Source organism: Sorghum bicolor, chromosome 5 (assembly GCF_000003195.3).
Source record: "Sorghum bicolor cultivar BTx623 chromosome 5, Sorghum_bicolor_NCBIv3, whole genome shotgun sequence".
Taxonomy (NCBI): domain Eukaryota; kingdom Viridiplantae; phylum Streptophyta; class Magnoliopsida; order Poales; family Poaceae; genus Sorghum; species Sorghum bicolor.
Window position 1 is genome coordinate 52,974,433 of NC_012874.2, and position 12,875 is coordinate 52,987,307.

Genomic DNA, 12,875 nt, shown 5'->3' on the forward strand with positions numbered 1-12,875 from the left:
CCCGGTGCTAAAGGGTGACCCTTTAACACCGGCGCGTAACACCAGCCGGTGTTAAAGGCCCTTTAGCACCGGTTCCAGCCACGGACCGGTGCTAAAGGGTCCGCCTCTATTTAAGTCATGGGCGTCCTAGATCTGAGCAGTTCGTCTTCGTCGAGTTCATCGTATCCAGCGCCGCCGCCCGTTCATCTGCCCGCGCGCGACCTCGCCGATCTCCAGCGCCGCCGTCTCCAGCGCCGCCGCGGTCAGCTCCGGTCACCAGCGCCGCCGCCGCGACCACCATCTCCACCAACGCCGCCATCTACGTCTCGATCTCCACGCCCGGCCCCGCGCGCGTCCACTGCAATGTATAATCCAAAACCATATATATACATATATATATATATATAATAAATACTCCACTGCAGTTTATATATATATAATAAATAAATGTTATGAATTATATGTCAATCACTTTGCAATTTTAGTGATTTCTATATATTTGTACACAAAAATAATAATTAATGAATGCTAGCTAGTATATATATTAAGTATATATATATACACACTAAAAAATAATGCATGATGTTAGTATTTTATTCTAGTAATAGTTTTTAGTACATTAGTATAAGTGTAGTGTTGACCTGTTATAAATTATATTATGCTAGTATATATTTGTAATATATTAATATTATTCTTGTATTATTTTGTAGTATTATTTTTTTAGTATATTATTTGTAGTATTATTTTTTTAGTATATTATTTGAAGTATATTATTCTTGTATTATTCTTGTATCATATTTTATTTCTAGTGTGTTGTATATATTATTGTTTGTACTATTATTCTTGTATTATTCTTGTATTATATTTTATTTTGTAGTGTTTTGTATATATTATTGTTTGTACTATTATTCTAGTATTATTCTTTTAGTATATTATTCTAGTGTATTAGGCTTAAGATTCTAGTATTATTTTTTAGAGCACTCCAACACTTTCATTATTTTTGTAGTATTCTTGTAATATATATTCTTGTAGTATTTTTAGTATATAGTATGTATGTATGTTCTATTTTTTTATATATGTATTATTTTTTGTATGTATGTATATTATTTTTTGTACATACACACACACATATATATGTAATATTTTTTGTATGTATGTATTATTCTAGTATTGTTTTTTATTCTAATGTATTACTTGGCTTAAAAGATCCTAGTATTATTTTTAGAGCACTCCAACACTTTCATTTGTAGTAGTATTAGTGTATTTCTTATCTTATATAGAATATATATATGTATGGTTGCAGACATAGAAATGGCTGACCGTCCTCATGATGATCCTGATTATATGGAAGCTGCCATTCAAAATATAATCGACGAAGGTAGTCAGTACTTCGTTGATTACCACGACATCATGCAAGGCAATCCTACTGAGCAACAAGAGGGCAATGCCCCTGAGCAACAAGAGGGCAATGCCCCTGAGCAACAACTTGTCGTGCAACAAGAAGAAAATACTGGCGAGGTATGTAAATGTAAACATATATAAATAATGCATCTCTTACATTAGGTTTTAAACTTATTACTTGGTTATTAATTTAGTATTTTTGTTTCTATATGTACGTGTAGCCTTATGGATCGACCTCTACGGGGAGAAGCGTACCTCCACGAGGGCCAAAGAAGCCGTTGGAGGGCCGCTATGTAATCTCTGAGTTTGAGATAGCTACAGGCAGACCACTTGGTGAGCATGCAAATAAATATGTTAATCACTGTGGATATCTTGTGAGAGATCAAATACCGATCAGTTGTCGTGAATGGAGAGAGAAGCGAGGTGCTCCTGAGATCAGTTTTGTCTCTGATCGTGACAAGGAGTTAGTTTGGAAAGCCGTCACAGACGTTTTCACCTTCGACACCAACGATGAAGAGTTGAAGGTGCGAATTTATGACTGGACTATGAAGAAGATGGCAGTACTCTTCCAGAATTGGAAGAAGTCTTTGTACAATAAATATGTCAAGAAAAACGAGACTCCAGATTTCAACCTCAAGCAATATGTAAAGCTGAGGGCCTTCTGGGATGACTTTGTGCAGTACAAAACATCAGAAGAGGGCGAGGAACGAGCCAATAGAAACAAAGAGAATGCCAGTAAAAAGGCATACCACCATCATATGGGATCAGGTGGTTATAAGAGTGCTGTTCCCAAGTGGGACCGAATGGAACAGGAGCTGCTTGCTAGGGGGGTCACACCCGAGACAATAGCAAAGAATTGGAGCGAGCGCTCCAAGCATTGGTTCTACGGTCATGGGGGAAGCGTGGACCCAGACACCGGGGCGCTAGTTTGGGGCCAAGAAATCTCTAGAGCAGCAGAGAGACTAGTCCGTGCACGAGAGGCGGTTCAGTCTGGTGAGTTCAGGCCTAACAGGGAGAAGGATGAACTCACCTATGCGCTTGAAAATCCTGAGCACGGTGGGCGTACGAGAGGCTATGGGGCAGTTCCGTGGCTGCAATCATTCCAAGCCGATCAAGATACCTACAGAAGCCGCCAGAGAAAGAAGGATGAGGAGGCAGAGCGGATCCGCCGCCTGGAAGCTTTTGTTCTGCAGTCACAAGAGCGCGAGAAAGCTCGTGAAGAATGGATGCAGGCAGAGATTCAAAGGCAAGTGCAAGCAGCACTTAGTCAAATGACGAAAGGGCAAGGTACATCATAGCCTGAGGTCAATGTTAGCCCCCCAGGCCAGTTGAAAAGCAGCTGCGCATCCACGGAAGTACCAACCATTCAGGATGACACGAAGCTACACTTCCCCGTGGATGATGTCACAGAGGCTTTTACTACCTGTGAGCTGCATGTACCAGATGGGAATGCCACCAAAAAGGTGGCTATCGCTGTTGTCAACCCTATCGACCGAACGGGCACTCCAAGAATCCATAATCGACCAGTACCTGGTGGATATGCTAGCGTCTCGGTTGATAGGGTTGAGAAAGGTTGTGGCAATGTGCCACTAGACATAGAAGGGGGAGACGGAGAGAAGACCTTAGGTGAAGCTGAGAAGACATTTATTTGTTGGCGCAAGTGCTTCATAATTATTCCTCAGCATAGGTTTGTGTGTGATTTTACTTCTTATATTATTTATTATGTATTGAAATTTAAAAAAAGTTTACTCACAAAACTTGTAATTGTTTTCTTTGCAGGGACTCCTCCAACCTAAGTCCAGTTCTCTCCCCAGCGCATCATAGTGCTGCGGGCGGTGACAATGCTGGATCTCCTCCAACACCTGCGGCGGCCACACCGACCCCGCCACCGCCTCCACCACGGTCTCCACCTCCTCCACCGAGGTCTCCAACTCCTCCACCGCGTTCTCCAACTCCTCCACCGCGTTCTCCAACGCCAAAAAGATCGGCCCCACCCCCTCCACCGCCTGCACCGCCCTCTCCAAAGAGTGCACGGTCGGTCCCCTCGCCTCCAAAGCGAGGTAGTAAGAAGCGGTCCGTCCAAGAAGGACCGAAGTCATCGGTCCCACCTCCAAAGAAGGCGGCCTCAGCAAAGAGAGTTAAGACGCCAGAAAAATTACCTTACGAAAAGAGTGAAGAGGAGGTAATTGCTACATCTAAAGCTGAGGTCCAACAATTTTTTGATAAAATAAAGGAGGAAAGGAAAAAACAGCTTAACCCAGAAAAGTCGTACTTTTATGTGAAGCCATCGGAACTGAGGCAGAAGGTGGCGGACCATCAAAAGAAGCAATGCGAAGCTCAGAAAAAGCCAGCACTTTCGGACTATGAGCGGTCTCTGGTCAAGTCTTCACAGCCTACTAAGAAGAGAGTAGGAAAGGGGGTCCCACAGCTCGGAGAAGTATCAAAACCGGTGCCCCCTTTGATTGTGCCAAATCAATACGGCTCAAATGAAGACTTGATGCCAAAGAAATCCTTAGCGTTGTCTGAGCTAGACTCGCTTGAGAGTTACTTTGGACAGAGCGGTTTAAATATAGAAGAAATTACCGCTATTCTTGGATGCCATACATTTGAAAAAGCTGAGGTAGTTGATCAATGGAGGGCAAGATATGAACCGGGCAGGAGTCTATTCGACCCTAAGCGTTTACACGAGCTCGGCACACAAATGTTTGCAATAAACAAATGGTGCATTGAGGCGTCTAAAAGGGGAGAGAATTGGATTTCTGTTCGTATTAGACAACATCACTACTTCCATGGAGATGACCTCATATACGTGCAGTTCGAAGAATTGCACCAATTATGCCACCTCGACGCTCTTGACAAATCTCTTGTCAGCTGCTTTTGTCTGTAAGTATTTTTCCTTTTTATTATACTTCTAACTTCTTTAATTACATGTATATAATCCTTACACACTTAGGATTTGTATGTATATATGCAGGCACCAAATGAGAGAGCTCAGAATGAGAAATGACAATAGTATTGGGTTCGTTGACCCTTATATTGTTTTCAAGGCTCCGCAGGCAGTGTGGACAGCAGATTATGAGACAGAAATCTGCACCAATCTTATGAGGTTCTTTGTAAACCAAAAAGAAAAACAAAAAATACTCTTCCCCTTCAACTTCGAGTGAGTTATATAGTTATTAAGTGCATGCATATTTTATTTTACATTATAGGACTGACCCTATATATGTGTGTGTAAACAGCTTTCACTGGATACTCATGGTCATTGAAATTCCCAAGAACCGATTGATAATCTTCGACTCAATGAGAAAACCACAAGAAAATTATCAACAAATGGTAAACGTTATTCAAAGGTACGTAATGTCGATCTCAGCTACAAAATATCATAATATGACTCTGTAATTATTAGTTCACGATCCACAATGGCTGTGTATAGGGTTTGGGAAAGATTCATTGACCGTGAACATCTCAGTGGATGTAAAGCGCCGCTTAACATAATACATCCACAAGTAAGTTCTACTAGCTAACAAACTTTCGCTAACTTTTAGCCTTCTTATTGTCGTGGTCATGAATATTTTTATATATATATACATCGTACAGTGGTGTTTAAGACAAGAAGGGGGGAACAATCTATGTGCATATTACGTGTGCAAATTCATGATGGCACAAGTCAATCAAACACCCACAGAGACGCTCAGAGTACGTTACATGTCTCTTTTCATTATCTCCTGAATTATATTGAATAACTTAGATAACTAATACCTTTTTTATTTATTTCAAATTAAAGACGGAATGGCTGAGGGAAAAGGTCCTACAACAAGACCGAATCAAAGCTATCCAAGAGACGATAGCAGGATTTCTCCGCGACCAAGTGATCAATCCAAACGGCGAGTTTCACTTCAACGGCAACGAAACTCTTATACCAAACAACGATGATCATTTGTATCGTTTGTAGACATTGGGAGAACAAACTCTATGTATATATGTGTTACGAATTTTGTACATATAAAACTATATATATATAAAGCTTTTTACATATATATTTAATTTTTGATGTGGTCTATTCATTTTATTATAGGCAAAGCTTAACTATTAAGCTTAGCCTATAATTTTCATTTATATATGCTTAATATGCGTGTAATATAAATATATTATTGTATCAGCAAAACATGTATTGAAAAACCTATTATTATATATTATATATAAACAATAAACAGAACCGAAGAAGTGAACCAAAAAAAAGAAAAAGAAACCCTTTAACACCGGTTGGTAATACCAACCGGTGTTAAAGGGTCCTGCAACGTGGCAGCCCTGGCAGGACCCTTTAACACCGGTTGGTGTTACCAACCGGTGTTAAAGGGGGGGCTTTAGCCCCGGTTAACGGAACCGGGACTAAAGGGTGGGCCTTTAGTCCCGGAAGGGCAGCACCGGCTCGGGAACCGGGGCAACAGGCCCTTCTCGACCGGTGCTAATGCCCGAACGTGTGGCAGTGATCGTTAGATGCTACGTATGTGAAAGAAAAAGTCAGTATATTTAAATGTGTTTTGTTTCAACTTTTCTCCCTTTCTTAATTTTTTTCCAAGAAACAAAAATCTTGCGGTAATGTTCTTTGCTGCTGAAGCAGTATATTACGCATGCATAGGCCACACCACATATGCATGATAACTTTGGCTTCTACGAGTATATTGTTCCCAGTCAACCCTGACACATAATAAAAAACAATTTCTTACACTTTAAATTGAAGATTTCACTGTCAGTTATATGTTTTTTTGGCACTTGAATAAATGACTATTATAACCAAATCTTATGAGATTTATTACTTATATATTGGGGAAGGTGGGGATAGCTAAAACTACTCACCAAAAAGGAAGATTTGCAAAATGGGTGGGCCAATTGTGGTCCCTATGCTCGGACAAATATGATAGTATCAAACTCCAATTTGTTCAATTATTATGACTTGTCCAAATAGAACTTAGTCTTGCTTGGTTGAATTTATCTTGAACATTGAAATATACGTATTCTAATTTGTTGATCAATGAGTTATCTAATGCTATGATGAGATGCAATTATATATATATATATATATACCCAATATGCATGTTGATTTAGTAGGCCAGGTTAATGCTTATCTATCTAACTTGTGGTTATGCTTGTTTAAACTTGTGTGTGATGATTGTTGGTTTTGGTCATGTGTTTAGGAAATGTCCTTGCTCTTAAATTCATGACCAAAGGTTCTTTCCTTGCTTGTCATATAACATGTATATTGCATTACACTTTTGTATACACATGCTCACAAACACTTGTTAGGCACCCCACAAAATCCAAAATATGGGGGTGCTCTTTGAATTAATATGTAAAAATTTGATTGTTTCAAGTTGAATTCAAATCAATTGCACATATTAAGGTGGAGCTACTCATATAAGTTGGGGTTCCAAAGCTTTGAATTCTTTCAATCATTTGTAAGCCTAAGCTTGGTTATCATCAATCAATCATCAAAAAGAGGAGATTCAAAGTGCATTTATCTACTTTGTGAGTTTGGTGTATTAATGACACCCAAATTAGGGATTACTAAAATTATCAAGTGATATTGCAACTTTTAGTCCCTTGAAAGATATAAAGGATGGTTTGTATGAAATGGCACCCCTCAGTAAGTTCAAAAATCATTTAAAAGCATTTCACTTAACTTGGGTGGAAGCCTGAGATCATCGCCCATCATCCACATCCCTCATCTATCCAGCCTCGACGCGACCTAAGAGAGTCACTGATGGTCCGTGCGACCACGCGGAAGGAGGCGATGGGGTTTCTTCCTATCAGGCTCAGGCTCGAGTAAGTTCTTGTAGAGGAGACGGCGGTTGCTCTGTCCATGATCGATTTTGCTGCATCGAAGATGCTTCTCCACATCCTTGTCACCACTACTCGAGCTACATGGGAGGTCCGTATGTTGAGTGGACGGCGACCAGAGTTTGTAAATCCATCCTGGGCTATAATGATGGTGACTTGATTTGGCCCCCATGGCTCGACCTGGCGCACCCTCTGCCAAATTTGGTGTCCTCATGTTTGGATCCATTGCCTTCACCGTGGCAGAGCAAATCAATGGAAGGGTGGTAAGCTTGTATGAAGTGGTGCGTAGAGGATGCTTGCAAGTGGTCAAGGGTCATTGACCACATGGGCAAGATGACGATGACATGACATTGTTGGTGGCAGCAGTAGCTTGTGTCTGCCTAGTTCAGTGCTAGGGAAAGGCTCACAGAGCTCAATAGCTAGGGGTCTAAATCTAAATTCTGTACGTGTATCCGGCAGCCCCTGTTATGGATCCGGTGTCACCGAGCATGGTGGTGTTGTCGGTGGTGGTATAGGTCATTAGTAGCAGCGAAGGTTGCTTGGGTGTTCCAATCTGCCCTTGATGAATGGATTTGTGTTCCCTGTTCTATTGTCGGTGTATGAGATTGTGTGGTGGTGGTGGTGGTCGTGGTCGATGTGCAACCGTCAACACTAGATTACGCTAGTCATTGGTGTGCTGCTGCTGGGAGTGGGTTGGGTGCTAGGCGATCTTGTTGTTGGGCTGACGGTAACGATGCCTTCGTGAGTTGCATTACTCCTTGGAGGCATCTATTGATGCACCCCTCCTCTCTCGATGTGGATCTTGTGGGTGAAATCTATGTCCATATTGGACGGGTAACAATGACATTTCTACTTCATGTTCTTTTTAGAAGGCACTGTCTTTATAGTTTCACGTGCGGTTCACACTTTGGTGGCTTCCTTTTGACATCAAAGTTTCTAAGTAAATTAGGATGCGAAGGATTGCTATCGCACAAGATCAAATTTTGAGGCCTAACATCAAGAGTTTCTAAGTAAACTAGGATGCACAAGATAAAAGTAAGGACATAGAAGCTCATAGATTTTCTCCACGCAAAAAAAGAAGTTCATAGTTTTTCTAGCTCTCTTAGTGTTTTTGCTTTTTGTTTTTTACGTACCTTATTTGTGAGGCTTGAGTCTAAACTTTGGAGTTTGTATATCCATGTATGGGTATAAAGGCTGGATTTATATCCATTATACAAAAAATGAAGCACGCCAGGATGTTAGAGACCGGAGCACCTGGGGTCGCCGTGCTCGCATCCCATCTGCGTCGGCTGCCAGGGTTGCTGGGGCCGCTGTGGCCCCTACCCCAAGAACCGCGCGGCTTGGGGACGTCGAGTTGGGAGGCGGTTGTGAGCCCCTCGCGTAGCCCGAGCGGCGGCGGTCGCGTCTGCACCCATCACGGCCACTCTACCAGCGCGGGCGTGGCCGGTTCTCCGGTGCGGGACGTGACCGCAGCGCCGAGCAGAGGCCAGAGGGTGATGGCACTGCAAGGCGGAGGGGCGCCGAGTGCCGCTGGCTTTGCCCGTGCAGTTTGCCGGTAGCGGCGATAGCTGGTGTGGATGGTTGGGTGCGACGGTTGGATCTAAAGGATGATATTTGTGACCACTGACTAGGTAGGATTTTGATTATTTTCAGGTGGAAAGGGGATATGGTCATAGATACTACAAGATTTCAATTTTACTGGAGAAGAAGATGACGTACCATTCCATTGACTGGAGATGTCTTCTAGGCTGCGTTCGTGACGGTGCAAGAGATGAGAAAGAAATAGCAATGAATGGAAGAGAAGAGGGAACGGCGGGGTGAAAAATATATCTTCTGTCCGGGATTTACCAGAGGCCTCACAAAGCCTTTGGAACCGGCCTGTATACAGGCCATGCTAAAACGCTCGAGAACAGTTCTGCCACGCTAAAACGCTCGAGGACCGTTCGTTTGGGATCTTACAGGATGAAGAAGAACCAGGTGACGTGGTCCAATGAGATGGCCTGGTTTGGTGCAGGAATCGTTTTTTAGAGATGTCATGTACTCATGTGACGATATGTGTACAATAGTATCTGCGTGCCATTAGGGCAGAGGCGAAGCTACGTTTAATTTTAGGGGTTGGCTGACCCAAGCGACTGGCCAAAGCAATGGGAAATCACTAGCTAGCATTGCAAGTTATTTGACCTCGTCGCCAAAGCCTACTGACCCCCGATGACCTTGCATGCTAGCTTCGCCCGTGCATTAGGCTGGACTCATTTGAGCCCAAATCTAAAGAGTCTCCAACATAATACATATAGTCTCCAACAGAGTATCTATACAGAAGATCTATTTTGAATATTAAGAGAGACATAACCCAAATTTGAGTATCCTCTCTCTTTGACACCTATTTGTAGATAGTATTGTCTTTTAGATCTTTTTATTGGAGAAGACTAAAAATAGATATGAAACCTTTTACCTATAGAGCTACTCAAAGGACAAATGAGTCTTGTATTTTGGTTGATCATTGTTGGAGATAGTCTTGGGGTTAGAGGGTTAGGGTAGTAACTTACCTGCTTATTTTAAAAAATATCGCTACCTACTGGTTAAACATTTTTAAGTTAGATTAGATTTATAAAAATTACTAACAACATTTTATGTTTCAATAATTCTACTATGAAAATATATTCAATAGTTTTTTAATAATACTAATTATATAACATAAGTATTACTAGTAACATCTTTAAATATATATAGTTAAAGTTAAAAATATTTAAACTTTTTAGATGAGAATTATACTTTTTATGAGACTTGATAGAGTACCGTTGATAGAAAGCTATTAACCTGCACCAGAAATAATCTGGTTGAATTCTCCACTTCAAAAAAAACGCTAAGAAAATACTAAAGCTAATTCTAAATGAGTAAAAGAATGCAGATAAAAAAAAACTGTTATGCCATTGCCAAATTGACCCCGCGGCTCCACCGGCCACCGCCACCCCTGCCCCACACCCACCGCGGTCCCACCCACTTATTATTATATCATGGCAGCATTTGGAGGCCGTGCGTGGGGCCCACCAACCCATGTGCTCCCCTCTTAATGGCCTTCGTCTGCCTCGCGTACCCACCCATACAAAGCCGCGCGCTGCCACCTCCCCACCTTCCTCTCCCCTCCCTCCCCTTCCACTTCCACCACCTCCGAAGCAATCGGTCGGAGCAAGAAGCAGACAGCGGCCGGCTCCTCCAACTCCCAGGCAGCCATGGACGCCGCCGAGGCGAGGAGGAGCAGCAGCGCGTCCTCCTCACCGGAGTTCGAGTTCTGGCCGCTCCACCCCAACCCCGCCGCCTCGCCCTCCTGCGCCGACGAGCTCTTCGCCGGCGGGGTAATCCTTCCGCTCCCCGTCCTCCCACCGAAGCAGGCGTCCAGGAAGAACAGGGGCAGCGCCATCAGCCAAGGTGTGCCGCCCGTCGCGGAACCGGAGCCGGAGCCGGAGCTAGGGGAGGCGTCCCTTCTTGCGACCGTCGCGCCGCCGCCTACAGCCTCGATCACTTCCCCGGCGCCGCCCACCGCCTCCGGAGGAGGAGGAGGAGGTTCCAAGCGCTGGACCGACATCTTCTCCAAGAAGCCGGCGCCGGTGGCCGAGGAGAAGGACCGGGACAAGGAGAAGGAGAAGCGCAAGGACGGCACCGGCAGCAGCCGGAAACAGGGGGGCGGGCACTGCGGCTCCGGCGGCGCAGGCTCGGAGCTGAACATCAACATCTGGCCCTTCTCGCGGAGCCGCTCGGCCGGCGGCGGGTCCGGGTCCGGTTCGTCCAGGCCGCGGCAGCCCGCGAGGAAGGTCAGCAGCGCGCCGTGCTCGCGCAGCAACTCCCGCGGCGAGGCCGGCGGCGCCCCTCCGCTCCGGCGGTGGGCGGCGAGCCCGGGCCGCTCCGGCGGCGGCGTGCCGGTGGGCCGGTCCAGCCCGGTCTGGCAGATCCGGCGACCGGCGGCCAAGCCTGCGCCCGCCCCTGTCGCCTCAGCCTCTGAGCTGTTCACCGACAGGCGAGCGCCACCGCCGACGCAGCACAAGGAGAAACCGGCCGGCGCTGCCAACAACGGCCGGAAGCCTGGCCTAGGCGGCGGTGTCCGGGGCCTGAACCTGAGCGTGAACTCGTGCATCGGGTACCGGCACCAGGTCAGCTGCCGGCGGGCGGACGTCGGCGCCGCTCGCGGCTCCGGCTCCGGCAGCGGCGGGCTGTTCGGCATCAAGGGGCTCTTCTCCAAGAAGGTGCATTGAGCAGCCTGTTCTGTATTCAGTAATCACCTTCGGGCTCCTCCCTGATCATCACTCATGTAGTAACTCTTTTTTACCCTTTTTTTAGTAGTATTTTTTTTAACTTTCTGGGTTATATAAATGGTACGTATGAGATGTGTGTTTGTGAGGGAGGTTGTTAATTACATGTAAAGGAATGCATGGTTAGCCAGTAACCGGTTTTTGTAAGGCTAATGCTTGGTGATATCTACTGTAAAAAGTTTAGTGACGTTAACCAGCTCTGCTTTATATATGCTGTGAGCAATGGCCATTGTTAGTATTGTACTCTGCACTGCAGACTGCCTGCAAAAGATGAGATGGATGGAGATCATGGTGCAGATTCTACCTGAACAAATATTCCTCTGTGCATATATGGATATGATTGTACCTCCACTGCACTGCACAAGTTATTTTTTGGCCGGCATGTGTTTATTTTTTTTTACTTTTGTGTAAATACAATAGTGTAGTACTAGTATATTTTTTTTAATCAATGGACAGTAATGTTTTTATAAAAATTTCACATCCATTTCTTGTCTATACAACTAAAAGTTGCGAAGAGGACCCGTCTACTACATGTGGTGAAGCCATGACTCCAAAATCCCTTTGTTGACACATGGGGCTCATCGGTGACACATACACATAACCAACACGGAAGTCACCTAGATTTGCGTGCAGTGACCATGTTTACAAACTAAAAAAATCATAACCGCAAAACCAAACATCAAAATTAAATTTCGATTACACCATCAGATTTCTTGCAATAAATCCTTCAAAACAAGATCCCACATGGATATATTTAAATAAAAATATTTTAATGAACATTTATCTTATAAAACATTAATTACTGTTGTTAATGAGTATGTCAGTGGAAATTCATAGGGTATTAAGGAGACCTTGAGCTTCGAACTAAAAAAATAATCTTGTACCTTTTTTCAATCCGATTCTATACTTAGTGTCTTACGAAGTGCTTCTTCCTTTGTTGGATGGTTTGATTTTAAGTGTCATTGGCCTTGCTACAACCCATTTATAGTTTTAGTGATGCCCTTTCAAATTTGCATGTCAGACAATTTATTCTTTAGTGGCTGCATACATGGGGTGAATAAAAAACTAATGGAAATAATAAGAGAAAGGTTGGACGAGCGTGTTCAGACGGTAGATTTTAAATCATTGATTCCCAAGCGGCACTAAGCTAAAGTGAACTATAATCTTCGCTCACAATTTGCTTGTCCATACAAGGTGTTTTAAGATGTTTGACTATACAAGGTGTTTGGATACCCAAATCGAAACCATGATGCCATAAGATTTTTTTTCATGTGTTAGCTGAAAATTACTTAAAAATATGTGGATTTTAAAACCCGTAGCAACGCACGGGCATTAACCTAGTGACACAAAGAA

General features: G+C 43.8%; 1 protein-coding gene across 1 annotated transcript; it reads left to right on the forward strand.

Annotated features, from left to right (window-relative positions):
* LOC8075820 (translation initiation factor IF-2) lies at positions 10,322 to 11,733 on the forward strand. The gene has a single exon (XM_002449481.2). It carries the CDS (start codon positions 10,449 to 10,451, stop codon positions 11,463 to 11,465), a length of 1,017 nt encoding a protein of 338 aa, XP_002449526.1. The 5' UTR covers positions 10,322 to 10,448; the 3' UTR covers positions 11,466 to 11,733.

Bases quoted from the DNA above. Each gene is read 5' to 3' on its own strand.
- LOC8075820 (XM_002449481.2), top strand. From the start codon at position 10,449: ATGGACGCCGCCGAGGCGAGGAGGAGCAGCAGCGCGTCCTCCTCACCG.